The sequence below is a fragment of the Hippopotamus amphibius genome, chromosome X (assembly GCF_030028045.1).
Source record: "Hippopotamus amphibius kiboko isolate mHipAmp2 chromosome X, mHipAmp2.hap2, whole genome shotgun sequence".
In the NCBI taxonomy this organism is placed as follows: Eukaryota; Metazoa; Chordata; class Mammalia; order Artiodactyla; family Hippopotamidae; genus Hippopotamus; species Hippopotamus amphibius.
Genome location: NC_080203.1, coordinates 41,366,400 through 41,391,294, shown reverse-complemented (window position 1 = coordinate 41,391,294; position 24,895 = coordinate 41,366,400). Strand labels below are relative to the sequence as shown.

General features: G+C 41.9%; 1 protein-coding gene across 1 annotated transcript; it reads left to right on the top strand.

Moving 5' to 3' along the window:
* Positions 1-2,416: 2,416 nt before the first annotated feature.
* On the top strand, positions 2,417-21,656 carry VSIG1 (V-set and immunoglobulin domain containing 1). The gene is made up of 7 exons (XM_057717588.1): positions 2,417-2,492; positions 2,729-2,889; positions 10,045-10,243; positions 15,620-15,775; positions 16,167-16,286; positions 19,418-19,559; positions 21,163-21,656. The coding sequence occupies exons 1-7, from the start codon at positions 2,417-2,419 to the stop codon at positions 21,419-21,421; spliced, it is 1,113 nt and encodes a 370-aa protein (XP_057573571.1). The 3' UTR covers positions 21,422-21,656.
* The last annotated feature ends 3,239 nt before the right edge of the window (positions 21,657-24,895 follow it).

Genomic DNA, 24,895 nt, shown 5'->3' with positions numbered 1-24,895 from the left:
GAATTCCACCCAAGTGGAATTTATTTAAGGTATGCAAGGCTGGTTCAGCATTCAAAAAGCATTCAGTGTAATCTCTCATATCAACAGGCTACATTTTTAAAAAGATCATATCAATTGATACAGAAAAAGCACTTGACAAAATCCAACACCCATTCATGATAAAAAAACAAAACAAAACTCTTAGCATGTTAGGAATAGACAGTGTGTTAGTTTCCAAGAGCTGCTGTAACAAATTGCCATAAACTGGGTGGCTTAAAACAGACAAATTTATTCTCTCACAGTTCTGGAGGCCAAAATTCCAAAGTCAAGTGTTGGCAGAACTGATTCTGGAGAATCCATGCCATGCCTTTCTCGTAGCTGCCTGCTAAGCAATTCTTGGTGTTTCTTGGCTTGTATATGCATCACTCCAATTTCTGACTCCATCTTCACATGGCCTTTCCTTCTGTGTATCTGTGTGCCAAATCTCACTGTCCTTGTTCTTATAATGACAACAGTCATCGGGTTTAGGTCGCACATTAAATCTAGAGTGATCTATGTCATCATTAATTACATTGCAAATACCCTGTTTCCAAATAAGTTCACATTCACAGGCACCAAGGATCAGAACTTGTTCATATCATTTTGGGGGACTCACTTCAACCAATGACAGGAGAATTCCCTTAACCTGGTAAAGAACATCTACAAATATCCCACAGCTAACGTTGTATTTAATGGTGAAATACTGAATGCTTTTCCCCTAAGACTGGAAACAAGGCAAGGATGTCCACTCTCTCAACTCTCTTATTCAATAAAATACTGGAAGTTATTGCTGCTGTACTAAGGCAATAAAATTAATTAAAAGGCAAACAGATAGGAAAGGAAGAAATAAAGTTGGCTCTACCCAACAAAAGACTGGCATCTAGATTGTGTAGAGAACTCCCAAAGTTCAACAGTAAAAAATTAAACAATCCAATTAGAAAATGGGCAAAAGACATGAAAAACATTTTGCTGAGGAAGAAATGCAAATGGCAAATAATCGAATGGAAAGTTATTTAGCATCATTAATTTGCGTGAGGGGAATGCAAATTAAAACCACAATAATATATTACTACGCACCTATCAGAATGGCTAAAGTAGAAAGTAGTGACAACACCAAATGCTGGCAAGGATGTGGAGAGACTGAACCACTCATACACTCTGGAAAACTGTGGCTGGTTTTGTTTTTATTTTTAATAAAACGAAACGTAACTACCATCTAACCTAGCAATTGCACTCTTGGGAATTTATCCCAGAGACATGGGAATTTACGTTCACACAAAAATCTGTACATGAATGTTTGTTGGAGTTCTATTCAATTGCCAAAAACTGGAAACAACCCAGATGTCCCTAAATGGGTAAATGGTTAAACAAATCATGGTACATACATACCATCAAATGCTACTAAGCAATAAAAGACATAAAATTGTAAAATGAACTACTGATACACACAACAACTTGGATAAATTTCTAGGTAATTATGCTGAGTGAAGAAAAGCCAGTCAGAAAAAAGGTTATCATGCTTCCATTTATGTAACATTTATGAAGTGACAAAATTTTAGAAATTGAAGACAGATTAGTGGTTGCCAATGCTTAGGATCAGGGATGGGGTGCAGGAGGGAAGTGAGTGTGATTACAAAAGGGAAATAGGAGGGATCTTTGTGGCGATGGAACTGTTCAGTATCCTGACGGTAGTGGTGGATACACAAACCTACACATGTGATAAAATTGTATAGAATTAAATGCATACAAACACACAGGAGTACAAGTAAAACTGGAGAAACATGAAATGATTAAGATCAGTGGGCTGTGTCAATATCATGTCCTTGTTGTGATATTATACAGTAGTTTTACAGAATAAATTACCATGAGGGGGTGCTGAGTAAACTATGCATGGAATCTCTGTCTTATTTCTTAGAATTGTATGTGAATCTACTATCCCAATAAAATTTTCAATGAAAAATTGTTGAGGCCCCCAAAGAGTTTTTGCTATGTAGGTTATTTCTATCTGTACTTACTGTATTGGAAAGTAAAACTAAAATAAATTTAAACACAAAAATACACAAGCATGCATTCCATTGGCCGCTAGAGCAATATCATTACCTGTCATGTAACTGCTGGAACGCTCCATTGTACACTCATGAGAAGATGAGAGTGAAAAAAAATAACAACTTAGTATTATTATGAACATAATTTTGATCTTATAACCTCCCCAAGATAGTCTTATGGCTAGGATGACCAACTCATCCTAGTTTTCCTGGGACTTTCTGCTTTAAGCACTGAAAGTCCTAGCAAAAGTAGTATAGCTTGCCCGAGACTTACCTGGTTTTAAAGCTGAAAGTGCCATATCTAAGGAATCTCATCAAGGCTGGGCAAACTGAATTGGTTGTTCTCCATACTCATGGACCTTTTTGGGTCCCTGGACAACACTTTAAGAACCTCTGTGTCAGGCTATCCTTACTCAGAAGAAATTCCCAGTTCGGTATTACTACCTCACCATCACATATGAGTTGAATATCTTCACGTTGTAATTTGTTAGAAACTCCCATGCCCCATGCCAGTTGCTTGCTCGATTTTCCTATATGGTTCCTTCTACATTCTCCTCCTCACCTTGGATTCCTTAAATAAGATGTCATTGAAAGTGCTTTCTAATGAAAAAATGTCAACAAAATGTGAGTGTGTATCATTGTTCTTTTGATGCTTATCTTTTCAGGTCAAAGTAATGGAGTGCAAGTGACCATCCCAGACAGTTTTGTGAATGTGACTGTTGGATCTGATGTCACTCTCGTCTGCACCTACACCACCACCATGGCCTCACTGGACCAGCTTTCCATCCAGTGGACATTCTTCCATAAGGAGTCACAGCCAATTTCTGTAAGCACTTTTCCCCCCTAAACTATTCCCCTTTGGTAGTTCTGACATAAACTGTTGGGGTCAGTGTGAGAAGAAGGAATGGTAAGCCAGTGGCAACAGGAGCAGAACCTCAGATACAAGGAGTTTGAAGATAGCTGTTTAGGGAAATCATCATCTAAGTGACTTGGCCTTTGTTCTCTCCTCATATTCAGTTATAGCCTGTTATCTCAATTCTGTGTAGGTCAATATTAAGTATATCATGTACTCTAAAGTAGACAGGAAGGGTCTTTCTCACAGGTGAAATGAGCAGTAATTCTGAAAGGGCTTTTCTCCCCTCCCCAAATCTCTCCTTATTATTTCCAGAAAACCCCAGTTCAAATATATGTCCTAGTTGATCCACAGATCTCTGTCAAACAGTATCTGGGCTCTGCCTGTCAAGTGAGCTAGCTCGTTGTGCCAGACACAGTCCTGATGGAATGAGACTCTCCAGGTGGATGGATAAGGGCAAAGTGGTAATGAACCCTGGGTAATAAAAGGCATCTGGAGGCTAGAGCATAAGAGACAGGAAGGGAGGCTAGGGTTTGGGGAAGAGGTTGCCGGAAGAGGGTGGGTAAAAGTCAAAGGAGGAGGATGATTCTAATTGCAAGCCGCCTATTCCCAGGTTTTTTTCATCTTGCCTTAAGGGTAATTCCTTCTTTTTTTTTTAATTATTTTTTTGGGGGTACACCAAGTTCAATCATCTGTTTTTATACACATATCCCCGTATTCCCTCCCTTCCCTGACTCCCGGGTAATTCCTTCTTTAAAGTAGTCCAAGGGCTAAAATTGTATACCCAAAAGTGTGTGTGTGTGTGTATGCGTGTGTGCACACATGTACACACATTCATGCATGTGAATATTCAAGCACGTATGATTTTTCTCTTGAGAGAAAAAGTCTGTAGCTTTCATCAGATTTTCAAAAGGATGTATGATCCAAAACAAGGTGTTCAGACAAGAGACAAATCAGTGTGGTTTGGATATAGTGGAGTTGGGCCTTGAAGGAAAGCAAGGGTTCTGACTATAGAAAGACAGAGGGAGACGTGAGTTGAGTGGGCTGGAGGAGGCCCAAGGGCAGAGGTGGAGAAGAAGGAGGGCCAGTGTCTCTTCAACCACCACTGGTCTTTTAGAGATGCTGCATCCTCTCTTTACCAAAGGTCCTGAACATTTGTTTAGCAGGAAACATTGTTCAAGAGGAGACTCTATCAATGCCACCATCTAGTCAAAGTTCAACAGTTTTGCTCAGTACTGGTTACCTTAGACAAGTATCTGAGTGACTGTGCCTCTCTTCAAAATATGGTAGGATAGTAATATTCTTCTGCAGGGGAAGTATATACCATGTAGCATTCAGTGCTCAGGTCCACCCATTTCTGCTCAAACACAGCACAGCCCATGCCTCGATAGTGAGGGTATGAAGGAGAAGGCAGTCAGTCAGTGTCTAAAAATGGTGCATGCAAGAGATGCTTGGGAAAGATGTAGTTGGACCTGTCAGGGAAGAACATATTTACTACTGACCCCTTCATAGTTTGGAGTCTCTAGGGCAATGGCACTAGCTTTTAGGAGTGGGATGGGAGGGTCTGAGTTTGGTAACAATTCAGATCACAAGCCCCTGGCAAAGCTGGGACAGTCTTGAGTTTGCCTTCTTATGTCCATGTCTGTAATGCCTTTCAGCTTCCTCCCAAAGGCTTTGGGCCCTATTGAGCTGGGCAGTGGTCAACTCCTGCCATAAGTTCATCTTCTTCTCCTCTCCTAAGATGATTGTGTTAAAGTAGCAATTGACTCCAAGATTTAGTATTTCTCAACACCCAGGGGAGAATATTATCTCTTACTGACTCTCCTCTCCATGGGGCTCCTTTGTGAATGGAGGCTGCAGAAGTATTCCATAAATCTTCTGACCAGGAGCCAGTATGTTCATTAGCGTGGTCTTTCTCTTAGAGAAGCCCTCCTCTCAGAGAATATGGACAGATTCAGATAGTCCCTCAGCAGGGAGTCGCAGCTGAAGACTCTAGACCCCAGAACAGGCAGGTTAGCATGGAAGTTTTGGTTTCCTTCTGAGCACATGAATGGCCTCCTCTTCCATCCAGCTAGTCACTGGAAAAAGTACAGAGACCTCACTTGCCCATGAACGGAACAAGCATTGACCCTACTTAGCGTGAGTCTCTCAAACAACATTTACTCCTCTAGAATAGCCACAGGGGAAGAAACCCTGTGCCATCTTCACCTTTCTAACACACGTATAATGTGGACAGCTTCTTTCTAGAATCTCGTACCTTTATGTTTCATGGCTGCTCTGATGCTTCCAACTTGGCCGCTACAGATAGCATTATATCAAATGATTTTCAAAGGTTGGTGGGGTGAGGGTTGCTTCATCTCCTCAGGGACATTTGAAAATGAGGGGAGTATTGGTTTAATTGTTCTAAATGGGAGTCACTACTGCCGCTTAGTGGGTGGTGGCTAGAGAGGCTTAATGTCTTACAATATGTAGGAAACACCCACACAGGAAAGAATTGTCTTCCCCAAATACCAGTGTGACTCCCATTGAGAAATACTCCAAGTTCTTTCCTTCCCGCCACCCCCTCCCATCAAAGTTTATCTATTCTGTCCCATTCCTTCAGGTGTCTCTTCTTGCTAAATCTGATAAATTAATGCAGTGCCAAGGTGTTAAGGACTGGTGGTTGTTTACTTTGCTCACTCCCAAAGAAAATCATTTAAGCCGAAACCTTCCGTGCTTCAAAGAAGCAGTTCAGTTGGTGGGTGTCTCAGGCAAATGGCAGGCTGGGAAGGGAGTGGTTTGGAGGTAGGGAAGCCTTCCTTTTGGTGTTACAGTCCTTCCCTGTGCAATCCCAGCCCCATCTATGTAGTCTATAGAAAATTCTGGGCTTGAGACCATTGCCACTCTACACTCCTCCCCTCCCATGGCTAGCATCTTTATGAGCAGCACAGGAAAGAAAGAAGCTGGAAGGGAAAGAATGGTTTGCTGTGGACTTCTATGCCCTCCACATTTCCAAAAGGAACCCACAAAAGCAGCTTTGGAGGCTAAAGGTATTTATTAACTCCAACTCAGCCTCACACAGAAAGCAGGCTGAATTCTTTCAACCCTTCTTGTTTATACTCCAGCTTCTAGTTAGAGAGCAGTGTCACAAAGCTGAGGGGAAAACATCTTTTTGGACAAATCTGGCTCCCAGCTGCACGGCCTCATGTGAATAGGAACTTGGCACAGTAGGAAGAGAAAGGCTGTTATTGCAGCTGGCAGCCATCGAAGGCATCATGTGGTGAACCCACTCGGCATGGCAAGCATCATGGCAATGAAGAGCAGCAATTGGCAGGAGAAGGGTTGGGCTGGAGTAGCGGGTGGGATGGGCCCTGAGAGGAGAAGGTTGCCTGGGAATCATCTTCTTGGCCTAAGGCAGGACTATGAGTGCCATGCGAACATATTCAGCGGGAATTGGTAGTTCTGGATGCTAGGTCTGATTACAAATTGTGTGACCTTGGGAAGATCGCTTCCTCTATTGGGGCCTAAGTGTCCTTTTCTGTAATAGCAGAGGATGAATCAGAGGTGGCAAACGGGCAGCTTCCGGGCCTGATTTGGCCAGTGGATGCATGCTGGTTGGCCAGCCCAATATTTTGTTCATTTCCACAGTTTGAGAGCCTTGTTTGTTTTGGCTCTCCAGTTCACCACAGTCCCCACTCTCCTCCGCGATCGTACCACTGCCCACCAGCTCCTCCTAGCCATTCCCCACATGTCCAATATCCAGCTGGTTCTTGAAGGTTCCTCAGCCTTAGCAACCATGAGCTAAATTATCTCTAAGGGGGTCTTATAACTAATGTGCTATTATGTCTCCACATGTCAGCCTCTCACATCGCCAAGAGGCAGGCAGAGAGGACCTTGGGGGAATAGTGGGGCTGTCTGCCATGAACACAGCCACGAAGGGCAAGTGGGCAAAAATGCACGAGCAACACTTAAGGGAACACTTGGCTAGGTTTTCTTGAAGCAGACTTGCCACCCCCCCAATCACCACCCCCAAAGGATGTGGCCTGTTGAGCATCCATGGCTTTTCCTGGACCTCAGTTGCTTTGATCTCTAAATTGACAACATACTCTGCTTTCTTTGAAAAGTGTACAAGCCTCACAGGATCATGGGCTGGACTTTGGCCATCATTCAGCTTTGATTTCTAAAAGAGTTGTTCTTTTGTGGAAAATGGAACCAAGTTGCAGTCCTTCCTGTGTGATTAGATAAGTGGGTTCAGGGAAGCATTTCATTTTTTTTTTTTCTTTACAAGGACAGTATGACAGCATGGACTTCCCCTAACAGAAAGCCCCTCTGTCTCTGTGTCTGGCCACTGACTAGCCCTGGGGACTTTCCTTCTCACACAGCACACTGAGGCCAAGGCCTTTCCCTTTTAGGCCTCCATTGTTATACCTCCTTACCTCCATTTCTATCCCAGACACCTTCAGTGTTATTTGTGAGAGGGCAAAATATATTAGGCTACAGTGTGGCAAGCTAGGATAGAAGGGTTGGTGAAGGCCATTTTTATTGGGAAGTTACAAGTCCAGGGCCTCATGACTTATTTGCTCATCGATTCCTGCCCAGCTGTGAGACTTTTACAGTGTGGCTTCTTTTCATTTCCTAGTCCTGACCTAAAACACATTCGCTTGGCCCCCTGAACTCTGCAGAAATAAACTCCTTTCAGCTACCTCCTCTGGGACATACTGTGGGCCGTAGGCAAGACTGATGTATCTCATTGTGATGTCATCAGGCCTCAACATAAAACAGGCTGACCTACCCCCAGGCCCCCTGGGAACAGGGGAAGCGGCCAGATGTCTAAGCTGTAAAGGGCTTCCTTGATAGACCACAGGCTGCGTTCCAGGTAAGAGTCCATAGGACCTCAAATTGTTAATTAGAAAGTAAATAAGGCCAGCGCTGGCCAGTGAAATGGAAAGCCGGATATCTTGGACGTCAACTCACATGAGTAATAGGCCTTTGACAGTTGAACTTCCTCCCGGCCCACTTGAATACCTTAGGTTACACTGGCTTTCCAGTTTGTAAGTCAAAGACCCCTCTGAGGCAAACATTTGTGATTTCAGTAGGTGTGAATGGACGAATTGAATTATGAATGGCTCATTTAGGGCAGGAAAGAAAGCTAGCCGATGTCAGAGAACCAGAGGAGAGAGACAAGTTGTTTTCTTCTTAAATATACTCTTTTCTTTGAATTTTTCCATCAGAATCCCCCTTTCTGCTTGAATTTCTACCTGAAACAGAATACATTTGAGTTTATCTAGACAATATCTTTCGGTTTGCTGATTGCCTTCCCTGTCTCATTAGCCTGTTAATGTAAAGAGCATTGGACCAGGAATTAGAAGAGCTGGTTCCTAGACCCGGCCCAGCTGTTAACTTTGTGTGTCTTTTTTTAACCTCTCTGGGCTTCGATCTCTTCTGTAAAGTGAGGAGAGTGAATTAAATGAAGTCTCTTCTAGTAGATCTTATGAAATATTAATTGCCACTGGGCTAGGGCAATCCAAGTTTATTGAATAATAAAAAACAATCACTGGCATTACACACATTTATATGAAACTAACAAAGTGTGTACAGAGACTATGCATATTATGAAGGGACCTCAGGGATCACCTAGTCTAGCGATTACCACACTTTAGTCATTCATGTCTCATCTTCATGATTTGTGTCATATTTGTGTATTACCAACCCTAGTAATTATTTAATGCTGTTTTTTATATTGACTTGGGGTTTTTTGTTTGTTTTTTTCTGTTTTGTTTTTGTTTTTGGCTGCACCGCGTGGCTTGCGGGCTCTTAGTTCCCTGACCAGGGTTTGAACCTGGCAGTGAAAGCACTGAGTCCTGACCACTGGACTGCCAGGGAATTCGCTGACTTGGTTTTTAAAAGTCTTAAAAATGTCTGCCTTAGTTTCACTGTAAGCAATAATGCCCAAGAAGTCACATATTTGGTGTGTTAGATATGTCTCTAATATACATTAAATTTTTTAAGTTTTCAAATTTTTACCACCCAAAATCAACTTGTGGGCCTCTACTTGGGGAGTACATATCATACTTTAGAGAACACTATGCTGGTTCCTCCTTCAGAGGTGGAAACAAAAGTTTGGAGAGATTAAATAACTTTGTTTCTTACTGCAAAGCGGGTTGCCATGGAGACATGAGGAGAGCCTACTCCCCCACCTCACAATCAGAGGCCCAGCAGTGGCTAAAACCCAGGTCTTCTTACTCCTAGACCAGGCCTCTCTCCATCACACCATGCTGCTCCTACAGTTGCCATTAAGATCTAAATATTCATGTTCTTTAATAGAGGTGGGACTAGAATCAAGATCTTTCTTAAATCTAGTAAATTATACTACTAATAAATAAATCTTTATGGCTTTGAATGAGTCATTTAATCTCTGTGTTTGAGTGCCCTTATCTGTCTAAAAGCAGTAATTCCAGTTCTGCCTCCTGCCACATGGGGAGAATGGTAGTGGCTACCATTGACCAAGCACTTCCCAGGCCCTTGACTAAGTTACTTTGCTTCATCCTCACACCACCACTATGATGGGATGGGGCCAGATGGTTTCTCAGGAGCCTCTCTGCTCTGCAATGTTATTCTAACAATCAGGATGAAATCAATTTTGCTCATTCAAGGGAATGTGTGGGTAAGGAGCATGCGTATTCTTTTAGGGAAATCAGATATTCCAGATAATCCCACTGGGTAAAGTAAACTCAAATCAAAAAAATTTATAGAGTAGGAAAAATTATGGTTTTGGTTTTCCTGTCAGACGTTTGTGTCCTGTATAATGAGCTTCCTCCAGGTAGACTCAGCAGGCAAGCATCTCAATCTCTTAGCCTAAGCTTAGGAGTTGAATCCTGTCAGCTCCAGCTGCCTACTGTCTACAAGATAGGCACACCTCCCTGCCCTGATGACATCACAGAGCTGCTTTGAGTACAAATGAGGTCACGGCTGTGCACAGCTGTGAGAAATTAAAGTGTCCCACTGAGCTGAGAAACCTTTACCGGGGACAGGGGGGAGAGGAAGCTGCTTCTTGTCAAAGTAGGTGACATTGGATAGAGGGAACTTCCAGGTAGCTTATCTTAGCCCTGGACACTGTCCAGTTCTCATTTTTGTCATTTTCTGTCCTAGATTTACTATTCGGAAGGTGGACGAGCTACAGCCATCGGGCGATTTAAAGATCGCATTGTAGGGTCCAACGCTCCAGGTAACGCATCCATCACCATTTCACATATGCAACCAGCAGACAGTGGCATCTACGTCTGTGATGTCAACAACCCCCCTGACTTTTTCGGCAAAAATCAAGGCACCCTCAACGTCAGCGTGTTAGGTATGGACAATTTTTTTCTGCTTTTTCTCTTCTTGGATCAACGTAGGACACTGAATGAGCTAGGGCAGTGCGTTGTTGTTACCAATTAAGTCCCAGGGTAAATATCCTCCCCGCTCCTTTTATTATCAGGAAAATACACACCACAAACCCAACCCATAGAGTAACACTGAGAAATCACTCATGAAACATGTTAAAACAATTTTCAAACCAAAAGGGCTGCCAACATAACAGATAGCAAGAGATGACCAAACCTTCTGGATCCCTCTCTCTGAAGGATGCAATGAGAACAGATGCAGCAATGCACAGTCCCACTATATGATCACTAGCAACTCTTTCAGAGGGAACCTCCAATTAGAGCCAGTCCTACCTGGGAGAGACAACTGTCAACTTGTTACCTGTCCTAAGTCAGCCACGGTTCCCACCATTAAATCATTCTTTGGAATAAAGGCAGAAGGATTTCCTTCTAAAATATTGATGCTATTTGGAAAAAGGAAAGAGTTGTGAATTAATTTATTTATATACAAATATTCATTATGTGACATGGGGCAAGTCATATCCGCTTTTCAGATGAATTTGGAATGGTTCATTTATGTGGTATTTACTGAGTGTCTGCTATGTGCCAGGAGCCATGATGGAGGCGTGGTTTCTGCTCTTGGGGAAGTTCACAATTTTGGTGATTTTTAGGGCTCCTTCCAATCTCTGTCTGAGAGGACAATGGGAGTTTTGCTCCTGTCTGTATGCCTAGCAGGTCCTGTCTGCAGGTCTTCAGACACACGGAAAGGAGGGATGAAAGGGCTGTCAACTTTCACTGACTAACCAGTTGAGCTAAGGGCTCTCCCACTTCTGAGTAACCCCCCGTGGAGTTGATCTAGCCATTGCTGCTCTGAACAGCAGGAGGAACTAGATCAAACCAGGGACTTGATAACTGAGTAGCTTGGCAAAGCCGAAATTGGTATCAAGGTACACACCTAGGAGGGCTGTCCAGAATTGTCTGAGCTTGCTTCCCAGGTGATGCCTAAAAGGAACCAGCTATTTACTGTGAGGTTTACTACTGCATCTACCAACCTGGAAAAGAAGAAAAGGTAATCAAGAGCTGATTTCTAGGAGTGGGGTAACTCCATCATGTCTTTATTTTGCTGTGCCCTGTGCTAAGCTTTGGGGTACAGGGGATGACAAGAGAAGTATACACAAGCCCTTTCCTGGGAGAGTTGATGTTCCAGTGTGGAATAGATGCTAGCACATCAGGCTGGGAGTCAGAAGACCTAGTTTCTAGCTCTTACTCTGCTACTCAGTGGCCTCAGGAAAGTCAGTCTACCTTTCTCTGGCCATTTTGAGATGGGGTTGTAATTCCTGCCCTGTCATATTATTGTTAGGAGAATCAAATGATATACTGGAGATTCAATGTTCAAAGAATTCGAGGGATTAGTCCTCTAATGGTTTTCTGTTACTCCCTGGCTCTGCGCTGTCCTTCTGAGCAGAAACAACCTAAAGAAGCCAAGCCTCTTTTTCTCCGAGCTTGGAAATAGCCCTGAGGTAAAGTTAGACAGGGTGGTTAATATTCTTAAATTTAAAGTTCAGAGAATTCCTAATCAACTTCCATAAGAAGCTGAGGGTCATTTCCTCTCTAAGTTGTTCTTTCCCGCGAGTCTTTGGGTCAGTTGTTCCTACACTGTGTCATGACTTTTCCTTAAGCATCCAGTATCCAGGCAAGGTTAAGAAACAGAAGGTTCTGTGGATTTCTTTGTTTGGGAACTCTCAAAATCCCATTTTTATTAATTAGGCTAAGAACAAAGGCATTCCACAAATGTATGCTTCCTGGAAATGTTGAGACTGATAATTTCCTCTAAAAATTGCAGAGGCTGTTTGCAGTTCTCAAATTCTATTGCATATGAGTGCCTGTTCTGCCTGCCCTGACTGAGGGGTGGGGCATGGCGGGGGCAAGTGTGTAAGGGAGACCAATTGAGGAGAGAGGTATTGATTTTTCTTTAAATATTGCTCTTCCTAGCAACTCGTCTTTCAGAGACTTTTCATAACCCAGTGGTAGACACAGATCCCGTGCGTTCACTTATTCCTGCATAAATTCATTTGGCAAAGCCTGAACACATGTTCAGTTACTATGGTAGGCAATGGAGATCAGCTTCCAGCCTTAGTAAAGTTCAGAGTCTGGTGGGGAAGGCAGATATATAACATAAGCTTACAGTGGAGGGAGGAGAGGAGAGCTGGGAGATCACACGGGAAAGGGCATAAAGCTGTGCGAGGGGAACTGGAGAAGGCTTCCTGGAGAAAGTGACTTCTGCATTGAATGTTGAAAGATGTGCAAGAGTGTGTCAGGCAGCAGAGGGGCTGAGGTGGCAGGGCAAAATTTAGGTGAAGGAAACAGCAATGCACAAAGGCCCAAGCGGTCTGGACAACCATTCGTGTGAGACTTCCATTAAGCATAACAGCCTCGGCGAATGAATCTCTGAAAAACACCCAGCAGAAGTTCCAGTAATTATTTTGTATGCCTTCGGAATGAGCATCGTCTTCCTTCTGCACTTTGGCACATTTAAAGAAAATGGGGAATTCAGAGAAGGTTTGAAAACACACTGAGGCATTTTCATTTATTTTCTGAGGTGAGCCTCTTCTTCCCACCCCAATTCTGTTGAAAGCAATAAAGCTAAATGGTAGACTGGTGGCTTTGCCAGTAAAACATCCAAGTTCTACTGGGGACTTTAACTGGATGAAATGTCAATTCGATCCTGAATCAGTAGTTTTAGAAAACATATGGGTTTGGGATGTGGTTCAAAGTGATTCACTGAGTGGTTAATAAAAAAATAAAAGGAGAAAAATGTGTTCAGAAAAAAAAAGCCTATCTGGGTTTGAGTCTGGGCTCAAGAAGTGAATGCAAGCCATTCCAGGTTTTTGTCCATAATTAGTTCAAGTCCTGGGGTCTGGATTTGTGATGAAACACCCCCCCTCCATCTAATTTTCTGTTCAGATTATCCTATTCCACTGTAAAGCCTATAAAATCATCATGTTTTTAAAAGTGCAGTATCTAAATCTAGTGATAGTTGCACTGGATTCCCTGTTAAACAGCCCAGTTTATTTAGGGGAGGCAAATCCAAGGACTCATCTCCATCTGAGGAAATCAATAGTAAGAAAGAATAAAGAGATAAATAGAAAAATATTTCTTTTAATTAAAAGATACCTATTTAAAAGAAGGGACGGTACAACAGACAATTGGCTTAAGAAGATGTGGTACATATATACAATGGAATATCACTGAGCCATAAAAAAAGAATGAAATACTGCCAATGGCAACAACATGGACAGACCTAGAGAATATTATGCTTAGTGAGATAAGTCTGACAGAGAAAGACAAAAACTGTGTATCACTTACATGTGGAATCTAAAAAATAATACAAATGAATGTATACGCAAAACAGACTCACAGAAAAACTAGTGGCTATCAAAGGGAAGAGGGGAGGGGGAGGGACAGATTAGGGGTATGGGATTAACAGATACAAACTACTATATATAAAATAGATAATCAACAAAGATATATTGTATAGCACAGGGAGTTATACCCATTATCTTATAATAACCTATAATGGAGTGTAATCTGCAAAAATACTGAATCACTACGCTGTACACCTGAAACTATAACACGATATTGCAAATCAACTATACTTCAATTAAAAAACAAGAAGGGACAGTGAAATTTTCAAAGAGCTATAGCTATATCCCTCTGTTTTCCTGCTCATACGGACAGTGGGTTAGAGTCTGAGATTGGAAGATTGTCAGTTGCAAAGGTGGAAATGTGGCAACAGCAATTTCAAGTGTAAGATACTATATACATTATTTTATTTATATAAATACAATATAATTGGATTAGCTGGAGGTCAGATAATCTCTTGTTCACATTTTACAGATGAATCAGCTGAGGTTTGGCTATGTTAGGCTACTTGCCTAAAAATATCTAGCGTAAAGTTGTGGAGCTAGTGTCGGGTGTGGATTCACCGCTGCGCTCTTAACTGCTGCCTCCCAAGTAAGAGCCAGACAGCTGGGCAGTCTGGAGCATTTAAGGTCTAACTAGCCTAAGGTAGAGAATCTATGCCTTTGGAGTGTTTTATATCCAAATTAAGATAAGGAAGGTGAATTGGAAAGTATTGATTCAGATCCTTATCAGTATGTCAGACTGAGTTAGAATAAGCTGTGAGCAGTAAGATTAGTGAGGAGAATCAGATTCTCAGCTTCCCACAGGACTTCCCCATAAGCAGCTGAAACTCAGTGTGTTCCAAACTGACCTCATCATTGCCCCTTCGTCCTCCTCACTCCTTCCCCGAAAACCTGCTCCTCACCCTCACCCTGTATTGTTTATCTCAGGGGATGGCAAGATCATGTACCCAGCCGTCCAAATCAGAAACCTGGGAGGGATCGCTGAGCCCACCCTCTTCCTCATGCCGCATATCCAGCTGGTCATCAAGCCCTCTCGACTTCTTAATACCGCTTGAATCTGTCTCCTCCTCTCCCTTGGCTCAGGCACCCCTGGAATCAGAGAAATTCATCTAAAACATTAGAATGATCATTGCCCCTCCCCTACTTAAATTCCTTCTGTGGTCCTGCTGCTCTCAGTATGAAATACATGAAGCACACCCGCCCCCAAGCTATGGCCTCACTGCTCTCTAGCGTAATCTCTTACGACTCCCCCACCCCACTTCAGAACTGTGTCAGAGTCACTTTTGAATTTCTGGTGCCTAGTCCGGTGCTGGGCACACAGAAGGCACTCAATGTTTGCGGTGTGAAGGATGAATCGAGATTTCAGTGCTGTGTAGCACATCCCTCCCCGCAAATGGGCTTCCTCTCCAGACGAGGGACACGGACAGATTCACACCCTCCATCTTGTGTCACCCCTCGGAGAGTAAATGCCAAAAAATGACTCACAAAGGAAAAGAAAAATATGGCATTAATAAAACAATTTGTAAAAAGAACAAGTAACTGGTTATTTCAAAGTATTTAGGGGTTCTGTTTTCCTTTAAAACTGTGCTTCCAAAGTATAAACTAAGTTCCTAGTTGTTTAATGTTGCTTACATTTGGCTGTTTTAATAAAGGCATATTTTATATTTTAAGGCACAATACGGAAATTCATGGTTATGAATCTGGGGAGGGGGCGGAGGGAAGGGATGCTATTGGAATATTAATGGCCCAGTGTTTTTGCACCTGAAGTGCTCTACTCCCACCTGGTGGTATAACTAGAAAGCTGTCAAAATAAGTTTTAAAAGATTAAAACAAAATAAGTATACATAGTCTACAAAATGAAAGTGAGGAAGTGACTGAAATGGATACAGACTGCCTTTCATCATGAAGGACTTCTTACTCTTTGTCATTGCCTTGCAGTCAAACCTTCTAAGCCCCTTTGCAGCATCCAAGGAATACCAGAAACCGGCCATCCTGTTTCTCTCACTTGCCTCTCGGTGCTTGGAACACCTTCCCCTGTGTACTACTGGTATAAACTTGAAGGAAGAGACATCGTCCCAGTGAAAGAAAACTTCAGTAAATATAGCCCTCTGCTGTCCCTGGCAAGGCCTGGCGTGTGGGATTGGTTGAAAGCATGTGTGTGTGACTGGCTGCTCATCCTTAGGGCTCAATCTTCTATTTTTCTGGGAGGGGAACGTAAAAAGAATGTTAATCTTTCATCAAGATGATTGTCCTCTGGTCTTCTCCGCAGCTTCTAGTAGTCAAGACCGTTTTCGGCTCAGAGGTGGTGGGTATGGAGAAAATAGGCATGGTCCCAGATGGGAGTCTCCAGGGTTCGAGTTGAACCCTGGACATCTCCAGAAAGGGAGACCAATGTGAGAAAGTGGGTGGGCATTAAATGGTCTGCTACATTTGCATGATCTGTACCCACAACAGATTTCAAAATGCTATTTCCTTGTTTTGACAGACCCAGCCACTGGGATTTTGTTTATTGGAAATCTGACCAATTTTGAACAAGGTTATTACCAGTGCACCGCTATCAACATCCTTGGCAATAGTTCCTGTGAAATTGACCTAACTTCTTCACGTGAGTTGATCATATAAGTTTAACAGTTTCTCCTTAAGTTAAGTATCCTGGGGATGCCAATCAAGTAAACTAATTAGAATCCCTGGTTAGTCCTTCCTGATTTTGGTGCTTTATATATAGGTTGACATGGTAGAAGATCATCCTAATATCTAATGCTTACATAGCACTTAATCTATGCCACACGCTGCTTTAAATTGTTTACAAAAATTAATTTGTGTAACCCTCACAAAATCTCCAGGAAGTAAAACAAAAGCCTCATAGTACGAGGCTGATTTTTCTTTGTGATGCTGTTGGTAGATCCAGGTGAAGCTACACCAATCTGTGTCAAACATGGAACTTGCAAACTTTCCCATTTTTAACTAATTTGCTAAATCTGCCAAAATTTGCCTCTAATAATGAGTGATAATGACACTCGCACCTACAGTGAGAGTAGCTAATGTTGTGGAGCCCAAAATGTGTGCCAGACACTTGGCCAGGTGCTGCGAGCATTATCCCACTCAGTCCTACAATCACCCAGTCTAGGAGGCAGAATATATTGTTAAGCTTCATTTTACTGAAAAGGAAACTAAAGCTCAGGGAGGTAAGTGACTTGCTCAGGGTCTTTCAGTTTGTAACTGGCAGAGTCGCGACGCCACTAAACCTCAACCTTCCAGTTCAAAGGTACCTAGTTACTAAGCATAGACTTCAGGGCCTGAGATCGTCAAATTGGGCCAATCAAGGGGCAAGCTCTCACAAGGGATATCTTGTCACACCTCTCAAGAATCACTTGATTACACTTAGGATCCTGTCACTGATTCATTTTTTCTAACTTCCTTTGAATCTGTGGTTTTAATATATATAATACCCGAGGGACCCAGTTCCATTGGATTTTTACTCTCCTATGAAGCTGAACTTTCTTCCTTTTATTTGTCCAGAATCAGACATTTTCAAACTCCAGGTTGTCCCTTCATTCTTGTATCACTTTCAGCTATTTTCTATTCAAAGTGAAGAAACTTTATCTTTTTGGTCTGTCCTTTCCTGTGGTCCCATTCTGCCCTTACTCCCTTGATCATTTCTGTTGTTCTTCTCCAGATCTTCCCCAATCCCTTTTTGCCTTTCTAGAGGTACAGTCATATTGCAGATGCAGAGACTCCTAAGATTTGTACTTGAACATTGCTTCCTTTGGAGTCCTCCTTTCAATGACTTCTAGCATTTGGCTTCCTTCTTGCCTTTCTGCCTTCCTGCCTTCTTGATTGCCTGCCTCCCTCCTTCCCTCCCTCCAACATTCATTGACTATCTACTGTATGCCAGGGAATGTCCTAGGCGACAGAGATACAGACATTAATAAGATATACGTCTTACACTCAAAGACCTCACACATTAGCTAAAGGGACAAACACTAAAATTTGTTAAATGTTATAATAGAGATGTGCACAGGGTCTATAGGATGCCAAAGAAGAAACAACTAATTATGCTTATAGAACAAGGGCCAGCTTTTACGAATGAAGTGCTATTCGAGATGGAGCTTGCAAAGCCTGATCTTCAAAACTGGGATGAAGGTAAAAGGAGGTTGAAGGATGACAGCAGAGCAGCAGGCTTAGGAGGGCAACTAGTCCATGCTAGGGGAGGAAGGTGGGGGACTCCAGAAGGGATGTCTCCAAGGGAGGAAACAACAACAACATAAGAAACTGATAGATTGATATGTTTGAAGCTACTGAAAGGAGTTTTGTTGGAAATTTGGAGGATTAGTAATAATACCTTAAAATACCCAGAAATCCCCAAATGAGGCAATTATTAACTTTGGGGAAATCTTTAAAATGTTGTACAAGAAAGAATCATAATAGACTATGTTCTGCAGCTGTGAACAATATTTACATAGTCATAATACTGCAAACATTGATTTAACTACATGTTATGTTATATTAGGAGAATATGGTGCGATGTGAGGGGAGTGGTGTAAGAGAGTTAAATCTTCAACCTCCAGAGTAGGAAGCCAATAGAAAATGACAAAAATTGGAAAAGGCAGAACATATTAGAACAAGCATAATAGAAACGTGGGTCTAGTGAATGAAACTTAGAGATGGGAAGGAATGGAGAAAGAAACTGCTGGGGTTTTTTGTTAGAAGCCTAGTAGAACTGTTTGACTTTCTAAATGATGCGCATGGATTCCTTTAATCATAGAAAGTTAAAAGAATGGTCAGGCAACTCAACTAGCCTTTCATCTTAAAGTGTAAGATATTCATCCTTGCTCAAAGGGAGGTGGGCCCACCTGGAACCCAGACATGGTCTTGGGGACAATACTTCAGTGCTTAAAGGCCTGGCGCTCAGCTGGATCATTTCACACTCATTAAGTTTTTCCATAGACTCATCTAATAAACCAGATGCCTGTTTATGGAAATGGGCATATCCCTTCCCAATGACCAGAAGGCACGAGCCTCTTTGGTGAGCACGGAATCTGTGGAAGAGAAGGTTTTTAGGGACCTGCTTCACCCATGCTCTGGGAGAGCCTGGGGAAATGTCCCTGCCTGTAACAGAGGTCATTTCTCTGGTGACCAGATTGCAGCAAATGCACGGTGAAGACTTACTTCTCCAAACCGCATTTCTTTCTTTTCTTTTCTTTCTTTCTTTCTCTTCCTTCCTTTCTTTCTCTTTCTTCCTTCCTTCCTTCCTTCCTTCCTTCCTTCCTTCCTTCCTTCCTTCCTTCCTTCCTTTCTTTCTTTCTTTCTCTCTCTCTCTCTTTCTCCTTCCTTCCTTCCTTCCTTCCTTCTTTTTTTCCACACCACAGAATCTTAGTTCCCTGACCAGGAATCGACCCTGTGCCCCCTGTAGTGGAAGCGTGGAGTCCTAACCACTGGACCACCAGGGAAGTCCCAAACCACATTTCTAAAGCAACCCCACCTCCCCCAAGTTGGCATATTGTTTTTCTTTTTGTGTGTAAATGTGTATGGGGAGGCTGCATAGTCAAGCCAGTCACCTTTCTCCTCCCACTATGAGTCCAACTGAAAGAGTTCTAGGGGTTTCCACGCTCTCAGCCTATACAAGGCACTTTCCCATGATATGAATGTCGCAAATGTTCCCCACTGGTCACAAATGCACGTGGATGAGGCAGACACTGTGCTCCACTTCACTAACCAGCTGCTTGTATCCTGCAGATCCAGAAGTTGGAATCATTGTTGGGGCCTTGGTGGGTGCCCTGGTAGGTGCTGCCATTATCATCTCTGTGGTGTGCTTTGCAAGGAACAAGGCAAAGGCAAAGGAAAGGAAGAGAAATTCTAAGACCGCCACAGAACTCGAGTAAGACCTTACTTTGTTGTCTTTACTTGAATAGACATTTCTCAGGGCTGTCTCTTTCAGGCAGCTCTTCCTGAGCACTCCTTGTAGCATCAGATACAGAGGTATCTTTCTGCTCACTCTCACAGCTTTTGTAAAAGAATGGTGATGGCTATCATGTACTGAGCGCTGTGCACCAGACTCTATTCTAAGCATTTTACATGTATCAACTCATTTCACTGCCACGACAATCCTTTTATGGATATGAACATGTTTTAATATACAGTAAGACCTTGGATTGTGAGTAACTTGTTCTGTGAGTGCTCCGCAAGATGAGCAAACATTTCTAATAAATTGTAACGATAAACGAGCGAGGTCTTGCAATACGAGTAGTACGTGATGCCGAATGTCACGTGATCGCAACTGAGCCAATGGAGCGGACCACCAACGAACTGATGGATCTGCATTGGGATCAACAGCAAGAGGTTATGGAGGAGATCTCGTCTGCACAGGAAGAGGAGAAAAAGATGTAGGAATCCCTCATTTCAAACGAGATTAGGGAGATGTGTAAAACGTGGGAAACAGTGCAAAATTTTGTAGAAAAGCACCACCCGAAAAAGGCTGTAACAGTGCGAGCGATGAATCTGTTTAACCACAATGCAATGTCACATTTCCGCGAAGTCCTCAAAAGGAGGCAAAACCAAGTGTCATTGGATAGGTTCCTTGTTAAAGCTGCACGAAAAGAAAAAGATTCCATTGAGCCAATAGACAGCAGTGATTCCGTTAGTGATAGTGAAAGTCGTCCTACACAATAACCCTCCTCTCTCTTGTCTCCCTCACACCAGCTAGGAAGGTTTTAAAAGGTGAGTGCAGGTTAATTTGTTTTTCTTTATATTTTGTATTTTATTTATTATTTTGTATTATATTACTGTATTGTAATCATTTTTATATGAATATTTTTGGGTTGTGGAACGAATCATCTGAGTTTCCTTTATTTCCTATGGGGAAATTCACTTTGATATACAAGTGCTTTGGATTACAGGCATGTTTCTGGAATGAATTATGCTCACAAACTAAGGTTTTACTGTATTAATATACTTGTCCCTCTACCAATAGTGAAAAAATGTAATTTTTAATATGTTTTTATGGAACAAGGGGCCCATGGAAGCAAAAGTGCTCAGGGCCCAGGCTCTTGACCACTCTATTATTTCTTATCAAATGTATATTACACATGTTCATTTGTTCCTTCCTTCATTCCTGTGCTTCCCCAACTATGTATTGGGTACCAGCCAAGTGCCAAGTATTGTGCTAGATGGAGTGGGTGCTAGAGATGCACCAGAGCCATGGATTTGGCCCCCAAAGACCTTAGAACTTTAGACCCTTTCATCCTGATATCAGTTTTCTCACCTCTTAAACACTGATTTGTCTCTCTTGAACTCTCTTATACTGTTGAGACCTAAGCTTTCTGCATCCCAAATGGAGACGTGTGGTCTGACAGAGTCAGGCTATCAGAAATCACAGAGGTCCTGAACAGATTGGGACCTACGGTCACTGAGGCTACACAGCCTATGGCTCCATGCGAGATGTCAAACCCTAACTTGTTCTTCCCTGGGCCTTCTTCCTGCAGACCAATGACAAAGATAAACCAAGCTACAGAGTGCGAGGCAATGCCAAATGAAGATGTCATCCAACCAGAAGCAACTCTGCCGCTCTCCGTCCGTGATGCTGAGCCTGATACCACCCCGGGGCCAGATCATGAGCCTTTCGCCGAGCCTGAGCCTGCCCCGCAGCCTAAGGCAGCCTCAGGGCCTGAGCTCATCCCCAAGTCTGAGCTTGTGATCAAGCTGGAGCCACAGCCTGCCCCTCAACAGGAACAGGAGCCCTAGATTGTGGTTGAGCCCTTCTCTGACGAGGAGAAGGGAGTGGTTAAGACATAGGCTGGCGGCCTGGGTACAGTGTCCATCACTAAGGTACCCATTACTGGCATTTGGAATTCAGCTGACCTAACTAACCCACCACCTCCCTCCGTTCTGACCAACCCTCTTCTAACAAGGTGCTCCTACCATCAATCCAAAACAGGCAGGCCAAGATAACTACTAAATAAATGCAAGGGTTCCTGCATTACCAGTATAGAGTGCAGTACTTATAATTTGACTAACATGTAAACACAACTAATGGCAAGTGATTTTGAACTCATTTGAAGGTATTTTGCAACAACACCTGTGTCTCATTTCAGACAATCTTATTTCTCTATTTTTAGCTCCTCTTTGAGATTCCATGTGCACACATGCCGAGGTAGCATTAACTGGATTCAATACTATTTCTAGGATTTGTTGCTGTCAGAGCTTCCCTATGCATTTTCACATTGACCAGTAAGAAAAGAATTCACCAGCATTATCTCACAGATTGGAAAAAAAATTCCTTAAAATTCCAGAGGGGGATAAAGGGTACATATTTATTGGTACATAGCATTTAAAAGTAGGTCTTAAAATTAATGCTTCATTTATCATATTAGATTTCCCAAGGAACCACCCTGCTATCCAATATCTGAGCACAGCAATTTTTTTAAATAACTCAATTTTTAAATGCAAAATAATGTACAGGCAAACAATTCCAAATACAATTTTCCTTCAATGAATACGAAATATTGATATCACAGGTAATGTACAGGCAAACAATTCCAGATACAATTTTCCTTCAATGAATGCAAAATATTGACATCACGGGTGATGTACAATTTAGCTTTGAATGAGCTATTATGTTGTCGCACTGTCTGATGCTATCTACTTTGGAAGGACCAACAGACTAGCAAACTGTTCTAAATGAACACTTCATATCTATTTTAGATAATCTGAACGTATTATGCTATTTTACTGTTGGGATATTTCACATTAATAAAGAGATGTCATTCTTGTATAAAATACTTAATTTTAAATAAAATGCATTGATATCACCTCTTCTTCACCTGTTAAAAAGCTTTTCTATCGATCCTATTTCACCCACTTTCCCCTTTGTAGAAATTTACAGGTAGACTTTTTCATTGTGTAATCAATCAGATTTTAAATCTTATTTTAAGGTTCAATAAGCAATATTCAATAAAAATCTTAATGATCCTAAGGTAAATCGTTTATAATTTTATTGATACATATTTTATGTACAAGAAACTGCACCTATTTCAAGTGTACAATTTGATGAGTGTTGACAGATGCATACACCCATGAAACCACCATGGTAATCTAAATAGAGCATTTCCATCATCCTCAAGTGTTTCCTATGCCCCTTTGTGCAATCCCACCATCACCCTGGACCCAGGCAACCACTGATTTGTTTCTCATCATTAGAGATTAGCTTTGCCTTTTCTTGACCTTCATATAAATAGGACCATACAGTATGTACTTTTTTGTGTCTGACTTCCTTCTAAGTGAAGCCTTTTTAAATAAAGTAATGAATCTGTAACTTAACACATTCAGATTTTCATGCAGAGGAAACTGTGAAATCCTTTGTATATAGCGCATACCTATACACTAATTGAGGTAGAGTCTTAGAAGATTTTAGGGCAGATTGAAATTGAAATTAACATTATTACGCTTGTCCAGAGTCATGGAGAGAAGAGATAGCAAGTTTACTTATGTATTTTCTTTGATGTGTTAATTTTCAGCCAATCGCAGGGATTTTTGAAGCATCTGTAATTCCATTCAGACTAAATATAATATTATGACAGGTTCAGGAAGCAAAATGATGAAGGTCTTAAGGTCTTAAGAATGACCTAATATTTAGATCTTAAAAACCAAACACCAGCAGTGTAAAAATTTCAATTACCAGAATGCCAAAGTAGCTGGAATTCACTTTCCCTTCTCCTTTTATGATAGAGGCAAATCATTAGACATTAATAATATATAATAGTCAACAATACTACTCCCAAATTTCTGATGAACTGGTGCTAAGCAGGAAGGCAGGCATTCTTGGTGGTCTTATAGAGCTCTGCTCTTATTAGCACTGTTCTGATTAAAATGCTGATAGTTGGATCAGTGGTTTTTAACCTTTTTTGAGGCCATGGATCACTTTGTGAGAATATGCTGAAAACTCTGGACCTCTCTCCTTAGAAAAATGCTTATACACACAAGGTGTCATGTACATTTTAGATAAATTACAGAGTCCCTGAATCCAAGAATAAGAACTAGTGACTTAGATAAAAACACAGAAGGCACACAATAAATCATGCATCCTGGGGTGCATGGATACTCAAAATGATCTTGATCGTCTGGAAGCTGAGTTGAAATCAACATAGTGAATTTGCCAGGAATGGAGGGTATGGTCCAGATTTAGGGATATAGAGTACATGTTGCCGATGCAGACACCCTAGCTGGGCAAGGCTGGGAAGTAGGTGAGGTTAATCTGAAGTGGTATTTTTGGATCTCTCCTTTCAATGCCCTTCTTGGCCTTCTGGCATCTTATTTTCCAGACACCCAAGATTGTCATGCACCTACTGGCTCAGTGACCCATTCGGGTCTATGTCCCTCAGGCAGGACTCATGGCTCAACCTATCTCTACCTTTGACACCCTTTCAAAAGGTGGCTGTTCTCTGTCCTGTTCTTGTCCAGTGAACGTGATCTTTCATCATCCAGTGATGTCATTCAGGTTGATAATCAGCTAGCTCTCTTAGGAAAATTTCTCTCTTAACAGGGGACTCTTGAAGACAGCTAATTCTTTAATCCAAAGATAGTAAAAATGGTGGAATTTCAAGCACTGGAACAATCCAGAGGTGAGATATTCCTGGAAAAAGCTCTCTCAGCCCCTCTCAAATCAAAGCATGCAGGTTACCATCTATCCACTCCACGTACTTACAAGGCTACTCTGGGTCAGTGCAACTTTTATCCCAGTCTCCTTAATCTTATATTAGTACATCCATAATACACCATATATTTATGTTTGTGATGAATCCTAAGAGCATATAAAATACAGAATTATAACAAAATTGTGTTCACTAAATTTTACTTGGGCAGGAAAATGGGCTCCTATGTTAAAGACATTTCCAATAAGGGAACAAAACAAAGTTTTTCTTTTCTGCTTATTCATCAGTGGATCAGAAGATAAGGAATGAGATAGGTCATTACTCAAATATTCTGACAGTTTAAGCTCTGGCCAAATCCTTTCAGCATAATTCTCATTCATATAGGGTACTACCTGCTTTATTTTGTCACAGGTAGTTAAAAGTTAAGTGGGTAGTCCCAATCAAACCCCAAACCAGCCTTGGCTTCTTAACCATTCACATCTCACCACCCAAAAAGGTTTCCAGGAACTTCTCTCACCTCTTTGTTTTTGCATTTAGCAGCTAGGGTACGCTAAAGCCCAATTTTTAT

Coding starts and splice junctions, on each gene's coding strand:
- VSIG1 (XM_057717588.1), top strand. CDS start 2,417: ATGGACCTTTTTGGGTCCCTGGACAACACTTTAAGAACCTCTGTGTCA. Junction 2,890..10,044: donor AGGAGTCACAGCCAATTTCT/GTAAGCACTTTT, acceptor TTTCTGTCCTAG/ATTTACTATTCGGAAGGTGG. Junction 10,244..15,619: donor CCTCAACGTCAGCGTGTTAG/GTATGGACAATT, acceptor ATTGCCTTGCAG/TCAAACCTTCTAAGCCCCTT.